Here is an 18,263-nt window from a genome sequence, read left to right as displayed (position 1 = left end):
TTGGGAAAACCTGTTTGGAACTTTTTATAAACATACATTGATAACACAACCTAGCAATCTATGCCTAGACATCTTCACAGGAAAAATACTAATAAATGACCACACTACGACACATACACTATTTACAACAGTTGAACTAAAAATTTAAAAACTGAGAAACATGGTGGTTAAGGTGGCTGACTGCATGGTTTGAGTTCCAGGCCATTAGTTTGATAAACATATCCAGCATGTGTGCACGTCCAAAATTTGAGAGGTGAGTAGAGAAGGGATTGTGGTGTGGTCATCTCCTCTGGGGGGTGTTTCATCCTCCCAACACACACACACACACACACACACACAGAGTGAGCACGCATGCCCTACACCAAAATAAAAAGAAAAACCTGAGAAACAAACTGTGGTACATCCACACAACAGGATAACATTCAACAATAAAAAGTAACCCTGAGTAACATTAAAAGCAATATGCTAAGTGAAGGAAGTCGAAGCAAAGGGTTACTCCTACAGTCTGTTGCTCTTTCTAGATATGACAGAAAAGAAATGTCCAAAGCTATGTAGATATATAGACATAAATCAGATCAGGGGTTATCAGAAATACAAAGCAACTTCAAAAACCTCATGGAAAAATAAAATTAAAAGTTAAATGTTTAAAATCTGCTTTATTTTTTAACACAGGCTCCATCAAGACACTTCCGAAGTGATATCAATCTCTTAGTACATCCCTGAAGAACAAAGAAACCTGGAAATGTAATCATGTCAACTCAGTCTTTTTCACATTAATAGTCAAAGAAATATGGGTGCCCTTCAAAGATTTTTTAAGACTAGGAAGTCAAAACAAGTAAGGAGTCAAATCAGGACTATAAGGCAATACCTAGTGATTTCCCATCAAAACTCTTGTAACATTGCCCTTGTTTGATGAGAGAATTAGCAGGAACATTTGTCTTGGCAGAGGAGGACTTTCTGGTGAAGCTTTCCTGGGTGTTTTTTCTGATTAAGGCTCAGCTAACTTTCTGATAACGCTCTTCATAATAAGCAGATGTTATTGTTCTTGGCCCTCCAGAAACCTAACAGGCAAAATGCTTTACGTATCTCAAAAAACTGTTGCCATGACCTTTGCTCTGGACCTGTCAACTTTTCTTTTGGCTAAACCACTTCCACCTGTTGGTAGCCATTGCCTTGACTATAATGTATCTTCAGGATAATACTGTAAAAGTCGTGTGTCAGCTCTTATAATTCTTTGAAGAACTGTCTCAGGATCTTGATCCTACTTGTTTAAAATTTCAGCTGAAAGCTCTGCTCCTGTTGGCAGCTCATCTGGGTGCAACGATTTTGGTATCCACCAAACAGAAAGATTGTCTCACTTAAATTTCAATCAGAATTGTATAAACTGAACTAGATTAGATGTCTATAGTGCTGGCTATTGTCTCTGCTGTTAATCATCAGTGATCTTCTATTTGAGCATGCATACTAATTTTCCCCTAGCAAACTGTTGGTAGATGATCTGTCACTGTGTTTATCATTTTCAACATCATCTTGTCCTTGGTTCTTTAAATCTGTGAGAGAATCTATGTGCTTGCAGTGGTGGTTGCCGGGGTGGTGGCCAAGGTAAGGGGACAGCCAGGTCACAATTCCTTCTTTTCCATTTCTTCCTCCTTTCAAAATTGTGGGCATACACACACACACATGCTTGGGGTTTTTCAAGCTGCCAAGTCCAGGACTCAAACTGCTTGTTAAGCCATGTAGGATCCAGCTGCTTTAATCACCATGCCAGCTCATGGCCACATTTTCTCCTTTTTGCCTTTTTTTTTTTTTTTTTAAACTTTACTATAGAACACACGTGCTCACTAGAGAGGAAAAAATGAGAAATCACCCCCTCCCCCGCCCATGAAGGGGGATAACTACACCACAATCTCTTTTCCTCCAGTCTCCTCTCAGGATTGTGGACACACATGACCAGTGTGATTTTCAAGTTGCTGGTACAGGATTCAAACCAGATGGCCATGTAGGATCCAGCTGCCTCAAACCCCATAATTTCATTTGGGCTACTAACAACTTTTCAGAGTAGTCAGAATGTTATTATTTTCCTTTCCAATTGGTAATAATAAAACTTTAAATAAACACCATTATCTATTATAACTCTGTAGCCAAAACATTTTCTATATGAAGAAATTGAATGAGACTCTAAAATGGCAAATAGTCAAGAGAGCCAGGGAGTTAACTTTTTATGCCAGAACTCAAACACAGGTCTTCTACTTTCAGTTACTAGAGCTGCTTCCATTTTAAACCAAATTTACTTTGATTAAAAAAGGAAAACAAAGAAAAAAACTTGCTAGATAATCTCCTGGTTCCTGAGACAGAATGCTTTATTATTCTGTCATTCTATAATCCTTTAAAGCAGTATTATACCCATAATTCCCTCTAATAGGCTATTAGTTTCATTTAACCCTGTATAATCAACATATGAAACTGCACTTGCTTCATACTGTGTACTACAAAACTTTGTTGAATTAATAAAACAGTATTATGCCAGTTTAAAAATGATATACTGAGTAAGTTGATCCTAAAATTTATATGGAAATATAAGGGACCTTAAATAGTCAATACAGTCTTGAAAAAGAAGAAAGTTGGACTTATACTTCTGATTTCGAAGCTCACTACAAATCTACAGTAACTAAAACTGTGTGCTACTGGAAAAAAAAGATATGTAAATGGGGATGGAATGGAGTATCGAGAGAATTCAGAATTCGGAGTCAGAAGTAAACCATACACTTGTGGTCAATTGATTTTTTAAAAATTTGCTAGAGGGAGTTAGGTACATGCTAGAGAGATACAGAGAGAGAGAGAGATTAGGAAACAGAAAACACTCCCCCATGGGGCATAGTCACATTACAATCCCTTCTCCCTCCTTTTGTGATTTTCCACATGCATGTATTCGTGCCCAGCTTACTTCTCATGCTACTTAGTCTGGGACTTGAACCATATGGCTAGGCATGTGTGATCCAACCACCCTAACCACCAGGTTGGCCCTCAAATTAAATAATTTGATAAGGGTGCTAAGACCACTGAAAAAGAAAAAAATAAATAAATTTTTCAACAAATGTGTTAGTATAAACTGGATATCCACATGTCAAAAAAAAAAAAAAGAAAGAAAGAAAACACAGGTGTAAATCTTCATGACCTTTAATGAGACAACAAATTCTTAAATATAACACCAAGAGCACAAGTAAAAAAGAAAAAATGAATTTGAAATTAAAAACCTTTGTGCAAAAGATATCAACAGAGTGAAAAAACAATCCACAGATATACTCAAAGAGAAAGAATTCAAAGGTTTCACTATCAAAAGATCAACTAGACACAAAAGATAGTAAGACAGGAATGAGACTAAAAAGCTATATTACATATAGAAAACAAATTACAGAATGACTGCAGACCCCATTTAACCAGTAATTATTTTAACTATAAATGAATTAAACTCTTTAATCAAAGAAGAGATGGGCAGAGTGAGTAAAGAACATGATCCAATTATGTGCTTTTACAAGAGACCAATGTTTGAACCAAAGAAACATACACATACTCTAACAGACACATACAGAACACTCTTCTCAACAGCAGCATACATAATCTTTCCAAAGTAAACAGTGGACATGTTCCAAGATAGACTATAGATATATATATTAGGCTGCAAACTGAGTCTCAATAGATTTAAAAGACAGATATCATACAAACTGTCTTCTCTGGCTATAATAGTTAAAATGAAAAATTAGTAACAAAAGGAAAACTGGAAATAAAAAAATTTGTGGAAATTAACACCTTCTCAAACCACCAATGGATCAAGAAAAAAACCACAGGGAAATCAGAAAATATTTAGAGATAAATGAAAACAAAAATACAACATATCAAAACTTATGATACACAGTTAAAGCAGTGTGAAGGGGCAATTTATAGCTAAGTACTCATGTTCAAAAACAAGCAGCATCTCAAATAAAAAGCCTGACTTTATAATGTAAGGGACTAGGGATTTTTTTTTCAAACAAAAACAAAAACAACCAAAAAAAAAAAAAAAAAAAAAAAAAAAAAAAAAAAAAAAGAGAGAGAGAGAGAGAGAGAGAGAGAGAGAAATAACAAAGATTAAACAGTGAGAGCTACACATTGTGAATGTACTAAAAACACTGATTTTACACTAAAATGGCTTCAATACTGAATTGTGTCTCAATTTTAAAAAATTAAATCTCAAGGGCTAACTCCATGACCTGGTGGATAAGCGAGCCAGATCCCATATGACCAACCATGCAATTCAAATCCCGGTCCTGGCGGTTTGAACACATGGGGCACATGTGTACATATCACAAATCCAATAGGGTAGAGAAATGGAAAGAAGGAATTGCAACATGAACCACACACTCCCTTTTCCTCTCTTAACTGTTGAGCACATGTGTCCCCTAGCAAATAAAAAAAAGCTAAATTTAAAAAATGTTTCAAGTTAAAATGTCAAGATACTACTTCAATGGCTCAGTCATGATGTGTTAAAAGAAAATAAAGAACAGAAAACTATGTAGAAACTAACAAGGTCATTTTTGTATTTTTTAGAAGCATTAAAAAATTTAGAAATATATTTAAAACAAAAATGTTAATGATCTCTGGGTAATTTTTAATACATCTTTCTATTTATTTATGTGAGAAAAAGGTACAGAGGGAGAGATTTCTGACAGGATCTCACCACACAGAGATTCTCCAGCCCTACTAGCCTCCTATTTAGCTAGGACCACAGGCATAAATCACCACACCCCACCTGGTTAGGTTGGGCCGGGAACTAAATACAGGCCTCATGCAGCCTCAGTCATGGTACCACTAACCTTCTGTTTGTGCCATGACGGCTAGGCCCTTTATATATTTTCCTTTTCTCTAAAGTTCCACAAATAAGATTTTTAAAAAATTTATTACAAATTATTTAAAGCATACAGAGCAGAGAATATTAAAGCAATGGGTCTATTTATGCAGACTTTCAAATTCAAGTAATACTATATTTGACTCAGGTAATTTTATTTAAAAAAAATTTCCAAACAAAATAGTTCTTGAAGCTCCCTAACACCAACTCCTCAAAATCACCTACCCAGCCTCAAGAAAAAAACACTACCATGAAATTCGTATATATAAGAGACTAATATCACATTTTTATACATCTTTCGGTTATAGATAAACAGGGGTAAACAAACAGTATGGTGTGTACTGCTTAAAATTTACATAAATAATTTATCACACTGTACACATTCTACGAGAACTTTCTTTCCTATTTGGCATTATATCATCAGAATGTATCTGCATTTATATGTATTATTTCCATAATCTAAAAAAAAATGTATTTTTAAAAAGAAATTAAAGAGAAGTGGGACCAGCAGTTGGTATAATGGCTATGTTGCTGTACTCCCATGCAGTTGACTGTGGTTCTGGACCCGGTGGCTTTAAACTCACGCCAGGCACGTGTGCGTGCGAGCCCAAGATCCTGAGCAGAGAATGGAGGAAAAGGGATTGCGGCATGGCCATCCCCCCTGGGGGTGATTTCTCCCTTTCTGTCTCTCTGCCTCTCTGTCTTTCTGGCAAGCGCACGTGCCCCTATAGCATAAACCTCTCCCAAAAAAAAGAAAGAAAAAAAAAATTAAAGAGAAGTTCTAAATTTTAAGGTTTACTTCCTCAGCTGCATACAATACAGAAAAAAAGATTTTAAAAACAGTTATTGATGAGTCCAGCAGCAATAGCAACTTCCTACTGCTTGCTATCATCTTCATCTCCATGAGTACTTTTCTTTCGTCTCTTTTAAACTCAAGATCAAGAGACTATATTGATTCCAGTGAAACATTCTCCTCTGCAACTCCATGCCAAAGCAGAAATATCCACTAACCAAGTTGGTTTTCATGATGTAAAATAATTATTAAAGAGAAAAACCATAATACCATTCATGCAACTATGTAAAAAAATACTTAATACATAAAAAAGTATTGACACACAAAAGTTCTTGGCAATTTCTATCACTGAAAGTATAAGTACAGCTAAAACTAAAATAAATGAACAAATGCAAGCTTTAAACAGAACCTGATAAAAAGTATCATCATATTTCACGTAGGATTTAAAAAAATACAAAGTACAATATAAACAACTTGGCAGCAGCAAAATAAATGCTGGATTTGCAAACAGAATTTAAGATTCCAAGATTAAACCATGTTTCCAGTTTCCTAAGCAAATATTTATTGCTCTTCTACTCCAAAACAAATAATCAACAGATTGTTTTCTGAGAGCTCCCCCCCTCGTTTAGAGACAAGACTTTTAAAGAAAGAATGTATTAATGACCTGTAAATTAGCACAATGGGATTGTTGAGAATATGTGTGTGTGATTATGTTTAACTAGAGAGGAAAAAGAATGCCTGACATACTTTAAAATGTTACCTATTATTAAATTTATTATGATCAGTAACAGAGATATCTATGTGAAACTATAATTGGTTAAAAAAAAAAAAAAAGTGTGCACCCTCAAGGATCTCAACAGAAAAATCATGGGTGTTAACGGTAGCAGAACAATTAAGTGTTACTTACCCACAAGTAGTATGTGAACTGAAGTGCAAAAATAGCAATGCCTTCATTATCAAAGGATCCAGCTACTGACCGAGATATATAACCTGGTACAATTGCAATAAAACAAGCAGCTAAAAGTCCTGCTCCTTGGTTCCAAAGTTCTCTGGTTAGCAGGAAAGTAGATATAGATGTAAGGCCGCTAAAAGTTGGTGCGAGGAACACACATACATCTCTTATATGAACCGTTATATTCAATGTATTTAAAATCCAATGGATAAGGCCAGCTGTTATCATCAATCCTGGATAAACCTAGGAAGAAAAAGATGAAAAATTTACTTTACTTGTAAAATGAAGTACCGGAAAATACTAACATAAAATGTGTTCTTTGTTATTACGTATTGTTTATCAGTGAGAAGACATAAAAACAGTTTACTATCTTTACATACTACAAAGTAAAATCTTTTTGATTAGATACACAGAGTGAGCTCATGTACTGAGGAAGAGTACACACTGAAATAAAAGATCACAAACAATATGAAACAAGAATGATTAAAATAGAATAATGTTTAACACTGTTAAACTTTAGGTAACTTATCTTACTGAGCCCACTAACTCATTTTTTACTCCAAAACCAGATTCTAGTCTAACTTATCCTCGTGTTTGGAGTTTTATCACACTCTAGTTTTGCCAATACTTATACATATAAGGGAATGAGAAAAAGGAATGAAGACAAGAAAAGTTACATATAAAATTACTTAAGTGATATTTATAAATAAATCTCCTCTCTACACAAGCCCAAGATTTGGAAAGCGACTAAGAAAAGAAGGACCAGTCTGTTGGTGAATTAAAAGATAATGTTTTGGGATTCCTGAAAGGTTTAAATATGTTATACCACTTATAGAAGGGATATAATAAATTAAAAGAGGACATTTAACACATGTATACATCCTTGCTCTAAAAGAACATCGGACATTAGAAAGATGAAAAGAACAGTAAATTAAGTAAATTTCAGATATTCTTCACAGTGATTAAAATGTATGTTTACATCTTAGCTCAATCCTAAAATGTTCTTTCTCCCCTCTATAACTGGAATTACAAAACTACTATAATAAATTTCCTTTCTAGGCTATACTATTTAAAACTGCAAACCCCCCCCTCATCTTTACTACTTTGCCTTTTCTTCATAGTATTTATCATCATTAGACATAGTGTTTATTATTTACTGTCTATTACTGTCCATTCTCACAAAAATATAAGCTCAGGAACAGCAAAAAAATTGTTCCCCAGGAACAGCAAGAAATTGTTCCCCAGCATCCAGAACAATAATTGGCAACGTGTATCCTTATTATCTACTGAATGCATGGAAAAAGGGATGGGTAGAGGGAGAGAAGAAAAAAAAATGGTAACTCATCATCAGTGTGTGTGTGTGTGTGTGTGTGTGTGTGTGTGTGAAGAGATTTTTGCTATGGGGTGCATGTATTCATTGGAGAGACAGAGAGAAAGTAAGAAACCACCCCCCAGAGGGATGGCCACTCCACAATCCCTTTGCCATTCTCCTCTTGGGATTTTGGGCAGGCATGCACATGAACCTGGCACAAGTTTCAAGTCACTGGATCTGAGATGTGACTCACAGTCGTCCACGTGGGAGTCCAGTGACAGAACCACTATGCCATCTGCTGGCCCCCTCATCACTTTTTTAAAAATAAAAATCCTGATCCATTTTACATTCAATACTAGGTCCCAGCATGTTATTTTGTCAGCAATATTTTAAGAAAATGGAAGGGTATTTGGAAATACCTCTCCAGGTTAAGTCAATATATCAATGGAATACAGTATAATGGATTGAGATAACACATGAAAACAGCCAAATACATAAAAGTATTGAATGAAAGATCTAAAACCAACCAAACAAACAAAAACAATGAAAAAGCTTATTCAAAGTCAAAAGCCAGGGAATTTGTCAGATGCTGAAAATGAAGAAGTAATTTAAAGTAGGCACAGAGATCATGGGAACCCATAAAAGAGAGGAAGGGGGAAAAACAAACAAGCCAGGCCTGATACAGGCCTTAGGAACTGGAGGTTGGGAGTTTTACACAACACAAAGATCAAAAAAGAGAAATGATAATGAATTCTGCCTTCCTTCCAAAGATTTAAGTAGGAAAAAACACCTAAAAGAGAAATAAGAAACCCTATAAGATATGTATATGTGGATTCCACATTTTATTAAAATGCCAGAGATTGTGTGCCAGTGAGAGAAGGAAGAGGGAGAGGGAGAGAGAGCTAAAACTTCCCCCAATGGGGTCTGGTCATGCAGTAACCGATCCTCCATCTGTCAGCAACCTCAGCATGTGCATGTTGTGTATTTCAAGGCGTCGCTGGACTGGAACTTGAAACCCTAGTGAACCAGCCACACGGAATGTTCTGGGTTTCCACTATATAGCCCTTCATTGCTGTGCTACAAGACCAGCCCAGTTTCCACATTTACAACAGTATTAGAGATAAGAAACCTCATGAGGAATGACCTCTAAAAACTGTTGTAAAACCAAGGAAACTCTAAGGGTTCCAGCAAAGGCAAGTAAGAAAGACTACTATAGGGATGCTCGTGAGTCCCAGGACACCAAGAGTCTCAAGACTCAGAAAAAACAAGCCTCCATTAAGGGTGAGTTCAAGATAAAAAGTTATAAACACACAAGGAAACAAACTATAGTCATCAACTATTAATACAATAAGGTATGTAACAAGTCTCACACCACAAGAACTGCATGTTAACAGTTGCCTACCATACCTAATCCCATTTAATGCCTCTCTGATTCACACTGGAGACCATCCTGAGGTCCTTACTGCTATCTGCACCAAGGAAAAGAAGATACCCCAGCCTAGAAACACAATAGCTTACTACTATGAAGTATATATTCTTTCTAAACACAGAGGAAACATTAACACACTTTAGATATATACTGGGCTGCAAATCAAATGATAAATTGTGATCCTTTAACAGACCAAAATTGCATAGTTTGTTTTCTAACCACAATATATATGAAGTATAAAACAAAACAAAAAGAGATCACTAGGAAATCCCATTACATTCATAAATACAATTCTAAATAATCCATTAATCAGGAGAGTTTACAATGGAAATTACAAGCATTTTGACTGGAATGATAAAAATAATACAAACTCCAAACTCATGGAATACAGTAAGACTGATTAGTGCAAAATTTATACCTTTAAAATGCATCCACTAATAAAAAAAGGGGGTGAAAACTATTGAGCAAACCATCTCATTAAGTCAGAAATAGATAAAAATAAAATTCAAAAGAATGAAATGAAGGAGATAAACTGAATAAAACAGAAAACAAACATCAAATAATCAATAGTCAAGTGTTTCTCCGGTTAAAAAAAAAAGCTAATAAAAGTGAAAAATGTCTGGCAAACTGATCAAGAAAAAACTGATGGGAACCAGCAGTTAGCGTAATGGCTATGTTGCTGGACTCCCACATAGTTGACCGCGGTTCATGTCCCAGACCCGGTGGCTTAAAACTCACGCCGGGCGCGTGTGCGTGCGTGCCCAAGATCCTGAGAGGAGAATGGAGGAGAAGGGATTGCGGCATGACCATCCCCCCTGGGGGGTGATTTCTCGCTTTCTGTCTCTATGTCTCTCTCTGTCTGTCTGGCGAGCGCACGCGCCCTACAGTGAAAATCTCTCCAAAAAAAAAAAAAAAGAAAAAACTGATGAAATGTACATTTGCAGAGTCTGCAAAAAGTTCATGGAAAATACATGTTATGAAGAAAGTATAAATGGATTTCAAAAAATTTTGCACCAAGGGAACCAGCAGTTAGCGTAATGGCTATGTCGCTGGACTCCCCCGTAGGCGACTGCGGTTCGCGTCTCGGACCCGGTGGCTTAAATCTCACGCTGGGCGTGTGTGCGTGCGTGCCCAAGATCCCGAGAGGAGAATGGAGGAGAAGGGATTGCGGCGTGACCATCCCCCCTGGGGGGTGATTTCTCGCTTTCTGTCTCTATGTCTCTGTCTGTCTGGCGAGTGCACGCGCCCTATAGCAAAAACCTCTCCAAAAAAAAAAAAAAAAAAAAATTTTTTGCACCAAAAAAACTTGTACTTTGGGGGTCAGTCAGGTGATGTGGTGGTTAGGGCACAGTACACTTCCACATGGCTAACCATGGTGGCAGTCCTGGACCTAGTGGATTGGTGTTTTATTTTCCCTCTGTCTCTTTCTGGTTAAATTAAAAATAAATGAATGAATAAACAAAATTAAATTAAAAATTCCTGTTTTTTGAAGAAGTTTTTGCTATAGGGTGTGTGCGCTCGCCAGAAAGACAGATCCATTTTTCACAAACCACTCAAGCTGCCTCATCTTTCCCCAACAGCTACCTTGTCTTTTACTTCCTCTTCAAAATTCTTTCATATAACACATCCTAAAAATATTTTACTTGGGCCAGCAGGTGGCATAGTAGGTGAGGTGCTGGACTTCCAACATGGCTGAATGCAGTGCAAGTCATGGAGTTAATGGCCTGCTTTCCTGTTTTCTCTCTCTCTCTCTCTCTGATCAAATTAAAATAGTAAATATATAAAATTAAATAATTCTTAAAAAAAGTATTTTACTTATGGGTCTAGCCTGTAGCCTAATGGTTATAGGAACTGGATTCCACATGGCTGGCTGGCTATGTAGTTTGAGTCCTAGAAGTAGCAGCTTAAAAACCAAGCCAGTCATGTGTGCATACATGCCCCAAATCCTGAAAGAATGAAGAAGGGATTGGAGCATGACCATGTCACAATGAGGGAGGAAGGCAGGAGGTGGGGGGCGGCAGCCCAGCTTTCTTCCTTTCCCTCTCTGTCTCTTCTTCTGGTGAGCACACGCATCCTCAGGCAAATAAGTTTTTTCATTATGATATCTTTCTTGACATTAGAATTCTCCATGAACTATCAACAACACTGTTATACGGAATACTTTAAGGGGGCACTAGAGCCTGAAAAGTTAGAATTACCTGATTAATCTAAATTTCTATCTCCTGACATAAGAGATTTTTCTCAGGAACCAGCAGTTAGTGTAATGGCTATGTCGCTGGATTCCCACGTAGTCGACCGCGGTTCGCATCCTGGACCTGGTGGCTTAGAACTCACGCCGGGCACGTGTGCATGCGTGCCCAAGATCCCGAGAGGAGAATGGAGGAGAAGGGATTGCGGCATGACCATCCCCTCTGGGGGGTGATTTCTCGCTTTCTGTCTCTATGTCTCTCTCTGTCTGTCTGGTGAGCGTGCGCGCCCTATAGCAAAAACATCTCAAAAAAAAACAAACAAACAAACAAAAAAAAAACAAAAGAGAGATATTTTTCTCAATGAAACTGTGATACAATAACAAAAGAGGGGGAAAAAAAGTAGCCTGACTTGTGATATACCGTGACAGTAGATCACCAGCCTCCAGCATGTGTCAGAAATAGTGGCTAGTGTAATATAACCCAGAACAGGTTGGGGTTGAGAAGAGGCACCAAGTGCCTAAGTATAAATTAAATATTGGATAATGAGCCACAGAAAAGTATATTTGTTAACTATACAAAGCTTTCAAGAATCCCCATCACCTTAGCAATTAATGACTTACTCAACTATAAAAATTTTATAATTAACATGAATAACTGCTAATATACTTACAGTACCACCTACTATTCTTCCTAGTGGATACCATGCTCTTTCATCAAACCAATTTAAAAATTCATAGAACCCATGAGATGCAAGATGATGTGTTGATCTATAGTTAAACCTAGAGAAAAAAGGAAAAAAAGAAATGTTATAAAAAGTGTTCAATAGGAAGAAATAGCTCTTTATTTATGTTAAACTCTGTGGCAACATAAATGTATCTTTCATACAATCAGTAACACATAAAATAATGAAAACATCAAGAGATCCCTCTAATATAACTAAAAACAAAACACTTTTCTTCTTTCCCCAGAAAAGATGCCTACAAAACTAATGTTCAAATTAACATTTGGCCAAGGCTTGGCGTCCAGATGATAAGAGGGCTATAAATATGCCAAAAGGGCAGTGAGGGTCCACAGAATTCACCATACACAGTCGAAGAAGTTCATGCCTTTCAAATGATTAAGAATTACTGACTAAAAAGCATCTGGATAAAAAAAGGAGCATATAGAACATAATTGTCCCAAATTCTGCAATTTAAAAAATTACAGAAATAAAAACTGTAATAGCCTTTAAAAAAAAAGGCACAATAGTGTAAAACAAGAATATGACTTAAAGACAGAAATGTTGTAATTAATTTCTCAAAGACAAGAGGCAAACAAGATGTAACACAGAAACCAAAGCCCAAAATGTATGCAGAAGAAAGCTACAAACCACAAAAGGCAGTATCAAGAATGTTCCATGTGATGTGTGGGCAGGAGAGAACCCTGTGCATATTCAGGGTAACATCATTAGGACATCTGGGCAAGTGAATCCCTTTCTCCTACTATTGCCAACTAGCGAAGTGAGCATTAGAGGTGTGTGCCTGAGATAAGAGCATTCCACATACACAAATGAAATCAAGAAGCAGAATGCTGGACACACAAGAATTCTCGTATCCTAAATTAATTTTACACATCTTTCCCACGACACCAAGTCTTGACACTCCCTACAACAATCACTAAATGCAAGCTTTGTAGCATTTCTAGATAAACTTATCAAATACTAAAATATGTACATATACATCCAGGCCAGCTCCAGAATGCGATGCCTAAGCTTTGTGCAGAGAAATTTCACATGGTCTATAGTGGCTATCCAAGGCAGCACACTGGTTGGGCATGAGTACATACCTAAAATCCCAACATGGAGAAATGAAGAATGGACTGCAGCATGACCACACCCACTTGAGGGTGCTTTTTCCTCTCTCCCCCCTCCCTGTCTCTCTCTAATGTGTGCACATGCCCTCAAGTAATTAAAAAAAAAATTAAGATTGGTCACCATGAAAGCTAAACACCAAACAGAAATATTAATACCACAGGAAACAAGACAAAGACTATTATGTGCAGGGGGTTCATACAAGCCAAAGTAGACTGAGAGGAAGTACAATCTAGTGGTTAAGAATAAAGGTTCAGGGCCAGCAAGTGGCATAGTGGTTAAGGTGCTAGACTCCCACACGCAAACTGGACCTAGCGGCTTGAAACTCATGCCTGAGCACTTGTGCATGCATGCCCAGAATTCTGAGAGAAGGGATTGTGGCATGGCTATCCCCCCTGAGGGTTGTGATTTCTAACTTTCTCTCTGACAAGTGCACGTACCCTGTAGCAAAAATATCTCTTAAAAAAATAAAAGTTCTAGGGGGCCAGATAGTGGTAAAATGTGATCCTTGCAAGGAATATCAACATGGGAAGATTCATGTTTGCATCAAGAAAACTCTCTAAGTACACCAGGCACATAGGTGACACGCACGTGATCTGAGACTGGCTGAGGCTGTGGGTGGATTGTGGCACCAGGATCTTGTTGGAAATGCCTATCTGTCTCAGAAGAAAAACACTTAAGGTAAAAAAGGTCTTGAATCATACTGCCTGGGACTGAATCTTAGTTCTACCCTTACTAGCTATGTGACCTTGGTCGGGAAAGTTATTTATGTGCTCTGTGCTTTAGTTTCTTTATCTGCAAAGTGAATAGTACCTATATTATAAGATAGTTATGATGAGTAAATAGTGTCTTTGAAACACAGGCTACTACTACAGTAATTAATGAAATGGATTTAAAATAAAGGATCAATTAAGAATTGCAAAATTATTAATGGTCAAACAAGATCAAGGTAGGCTAATTAAAAATAAAAGTGAAGGACAAAGTAGAGTAAGACAGATGATATTATTAAAAAATTAAAATATCTAAAAAGAAATCCAAAAGTTCTTGCATTGATTAAAAAAAAAAATCACTGGGCATCACAGAAGACTGGGGCAGGATGGAGGGGAATTCATATACATTCAAATAAACTTTTAAATACTATTTTAAAAGGGACAATACACAACTTAAAATCATTAAAAAAAAAGAGATTTTCTATAAAATTAACAATTAATCAGATAAATGGCATATTTCTCAAGGAGCCACTAGGTGCAAGGTAATGGAGTAATACATCCAAATTTCTGGGGGAAAGGGATTTTTAAATCAGAATTTTAAGTAAAACAGGAACTTTGCCAGCAATGTGGAAGACTAAACTAATGCTAGAAATTCTATCCCCAAAGTAGGTTTTTATCTGAAGTAAATCTCCAAATGCCAGAAACAAAGCATTTAGTATTCATAAAAATCAGGAACATGGACCATCCAGTAAAAGATGAAAACAATCTATCCACCATCATGGAAGTGAGTTTTCTCTTCCCAAGGGGAAAAAAAGACTCCCATAAAAAAGCTAAGCTAGGAGCCCAATGGTGGCACAGCAGTAAGACATGATGCTCTCAGAGGCTGGCCCACAAAGAAAGGTTCCAATTTTGAATAGAGTTCTCCTGAGTAGATCAGGTACTTGCATGCCCATGATGTGAGGATGGCTGTAACTGAGGGTGGATTACAGCACCAGAAACCTGTTGGGGGTACTTTCTCTCAACCTCTCTCATTCATAGAATAAAAAATGAAAAATTAAAAAAAAATCTAAACAAATCTTTTACTATGCATGAGATTATAGTCTAAATTTACAAGGAATCCCCAAGCCAAGAAATTAGCACTGAAAACAAGATCCAAAATCCTGGATTAGCAGTAAAAGAAAAAATCCGAAACAGCTCCAGGGACCCAGAGGAACACATAATCAAAAATGAAACTACACAAGGAAGAGATTCACCATAAGAAACTTAAGTACATAACAGAAAAGTCACATTCCCAAAACTTGTTAAAATTTTAATAAAGCCTTGTTATTTCAACAGAAATCAAGGTTTTAAATTTGTAACCTACTTTTTTATCTAAAAGAAACCGACTCCAAAGGGCTATTAACAATGTGTTTTTAAAAACCTGGAGCCATGTAATTCCAAATTCATAATCAATGTTTTCCTAACGCACAGTTTTCACTTTCCATTTGACATTAATTCTTGACCTTTCTTTCTTTATTAAACATTTTCCTCTTTTTGCTCTTATGACTAAAACTCTCCTATTTTTACCCCCGCCTCTCTAATACCCTGTTTTCTGTACAGGCAGGCTCCACAATGTTGCAGTCTCACTCTAAAATCTCACCCCCAAAGATATTAGTCATGTCCAGGTCTTTGATTATTACCATTATGCCCATGATTCACTAATATTATCTCCCAGCCTACACCTTTCTTCTCATGTTTGAACTAGTACATAGAATAAAAAATGAAAAATTAAAAAAAAATCTAAACAAATCTTTTACTATGCATGAGATTATAGTCTAAATTTACAAGGAATCCCCAAGCCAAGAAATTAGCACTGAAAACAAGATCCAAAATCCTGGATTAGCAGTAAAAGAAAAAATCCGAAACAGCTCCAGGGACCCAGAGGAACACATAATCAAAAATGAAACTACACAAGGAAGAGATTCACCATAAGAAACTTAAGTACATAACAGAAAAGTCACATTCCCAAAACTTGTTAAAATTTTAATAAAGCCTTGTTATTTCAACAGAAATCAAGGTTTTAAATTTGTAACCTACTTTTTTATCTAAAAGAAACCGACTCCAAAGGGCTATTAACAATGTGTTTTTAAAAACCTGGAGCCATGTAATTCCAAATTCATAATCAATGTTTTCCTAACGCACAGTTTTCACTTTCCATTTGACATTAATTCTTGACCTTTCTTTCTTTATTAAACATTTTCCTCTTTTTGCTCTTATGACTAAAACTCTCCTATTTTTACCCCCGCCTCTCTAATACCCTGTTTTCTGTACAGGCAGGCTCCACAATGTTGCAGTCTCACTCTAAAATCTCACCCCCAAAGATATTAGTCATGTCCAGGTCTTTGATTATTACCATTATGCCCATGATTCACTAATATTATCTCCCAGCCTACACCTTTCTTCTCATGTTTGAACTAGTATTATCTAACCCCTAAATGGTATTTTTTTTTCCCCTTCAATATCATAAACAAATCATAAACTCAACAATCAACGAAACTTACGACCAGGTACCTATCACCCAACCCGAAACAAATACATATGAAATGTTCATTTTTCAGTGTTCTCTGCCATCTAAGATGAAGAAGTTAGAATTCTAAGTGTAGTTCTTGAGAGTTCCCTTTTATCTACATCATATACACAAATCCTAACAAGGTTATCTCCAAAATATCTGTGAAATCTGTCCACCATTCCTGTAGTCTGCTAATAGCACTCTAATCTAGTCTATTTTAACTATCAATAGCCTGCTGAAATAATCTCTAACTAGTCTCCTTACATCTATCTGTTCTGACCACCTCCTAATTCCTCAATCTCTACACCATGTCACAAGAAGATAAGTCTTCAAACCACATATAGAGGCACAAGAAATATGAGAAACCAAGAAAACATCTCTCCCTCAAGGGAAAACATCAATTCCTTATCATCCAGATAATACTATGGAGCTCAAGGATATGTTAGATAAACAATTCAGAATATCTATAGTGACAAAACTAAATGAGATGCAAGAGAAAAGGGACAATATGCTTCAGCAGATGAGGAAGTCCTCTCAGGGTTTGAAAGAAGAAATAGACAGCATAAAGAATCAAACGGAATTGTTAGAGATGAAAACTGCGATACAGGAAATCAAAACTTCCCGTAAAAGTATTAAAAGTGAATTAGGTCACACAGAAGATCAAATCTTAGATGTAGAAGACAAAACTTCTGACCAAGGGGGAAAATTTTAAAACTGAGAAAATAACCAAGAAAAATGAGGACAATATATGAAAAATACTAGATATCATTAAGCACCCAAACTTCCATATAACTGGTATCCCAGCAGGTGAAGAAAATAATAAGGCATTGATAAGCTATGAAAAACCTATAGTTAACATTATATTGAAGGGGAAAAGCTGAAAGCTTTTTCACTAAAAACTGGTACAAGACAAGGCTGCCCACTTATTCCACTCCTTTTTAATATAGTGCTTGAAGTCCTACCCAATGCAATCAGAAAAGAGAATAATATAAAATGCACTCAAATAAGGAAAGAAGAGTTGAAAATATCTTTATTTGCAGATGACATAATGGTATACAGAGACCCAAATGTCCATGAAAAAACTTCCGAGAGCTTTTTCATTTATATGATACAGAAAAGTGGCAGAATACAAAATCAACATCCAAAAACCTATAGTATTTCCGTATATGAACAACAAGCTGACTGAGTTAAGAATGGAAGAAAGCAATCCCTTTTACCATAGCCAAAAAATGTATGATACCTAGGGATAAACCTACCCAAGGAAGTCAAAGACCCTTACAAGAAAAACTATCAAAGTCTTTAAAAACATATTGAAAACGGCACAAAAAAGTGGAAGGACATCCCATGTTCCGGGATTGGAAGAATTAATATAATCAAAATGGCAAATTAATCTACATTTTAAACATAATTCCAATCAAATTACTGGAGACATTCTTCACAGATATAGAAAAGACAATTGTTTAATTTGTCTGGAGTCATAAAAGACCCCGAATTGCCAAAGCAATACTGCATAAGAAGAATGGAGTGGATCTCACTGCCTGACCCCAAAATATGTAATAAATCTAATAATAATGAAAACAGCATGGTATTGACACAAAA

General features: G+C 36.3%; 1 protein-coding gene across 1 annotated transcript in view; it reads right to left on the bottom strand.

The window, feature by feature from the left end:
• The window catches only part of STT3B (STT3 oligosaccharyltransferase complex catalytic subunit B), a 75,879-nt gene extending 63,547 nt beyond the window's left edge, over positions 1–12,332 (bottom strand). The window contains exons 1-2 of the mRNA XM_006158959.2: positions 12,228–12,332; positions 6,583–6,870 (exon numbers count right to left, since the gene is read on the bottom strand). Coding sequence (XP_006159021.1) covers positions 6,583–6,855 — 273 coding nt within the window. The 5' untranslated portion in view covers positions 6,856–6,870; positions 12,228–12,332. The remainder of the gene's footprint in view (positions 1–6,582; positions 6,871–12,227) is intronic.
• Positions 12,333–18,263: the final 5,931 nt, after the last annotated feature.

This window comes from Tupaia chinensis, unplaced genomic scaffold, assembly GCF_000334495.1.
Source record: "Tupaia chinensis unplaced genomic scaffold, TupChi_1.0 Scaffold000617_2, whole genome shotgun sequence".
Taxonomy (NCBI): Eukaryota; Metazoa; Chordata; class Mammalia; order Scandentia; family Tupaiidae; genus Tupaia; species Tupaia belangeri.
The sequence above is the reverse complement of the archived record's forward strand: the minus strand, read 5'-3'. Positions and strand labels throughout refer to the sequence as shown.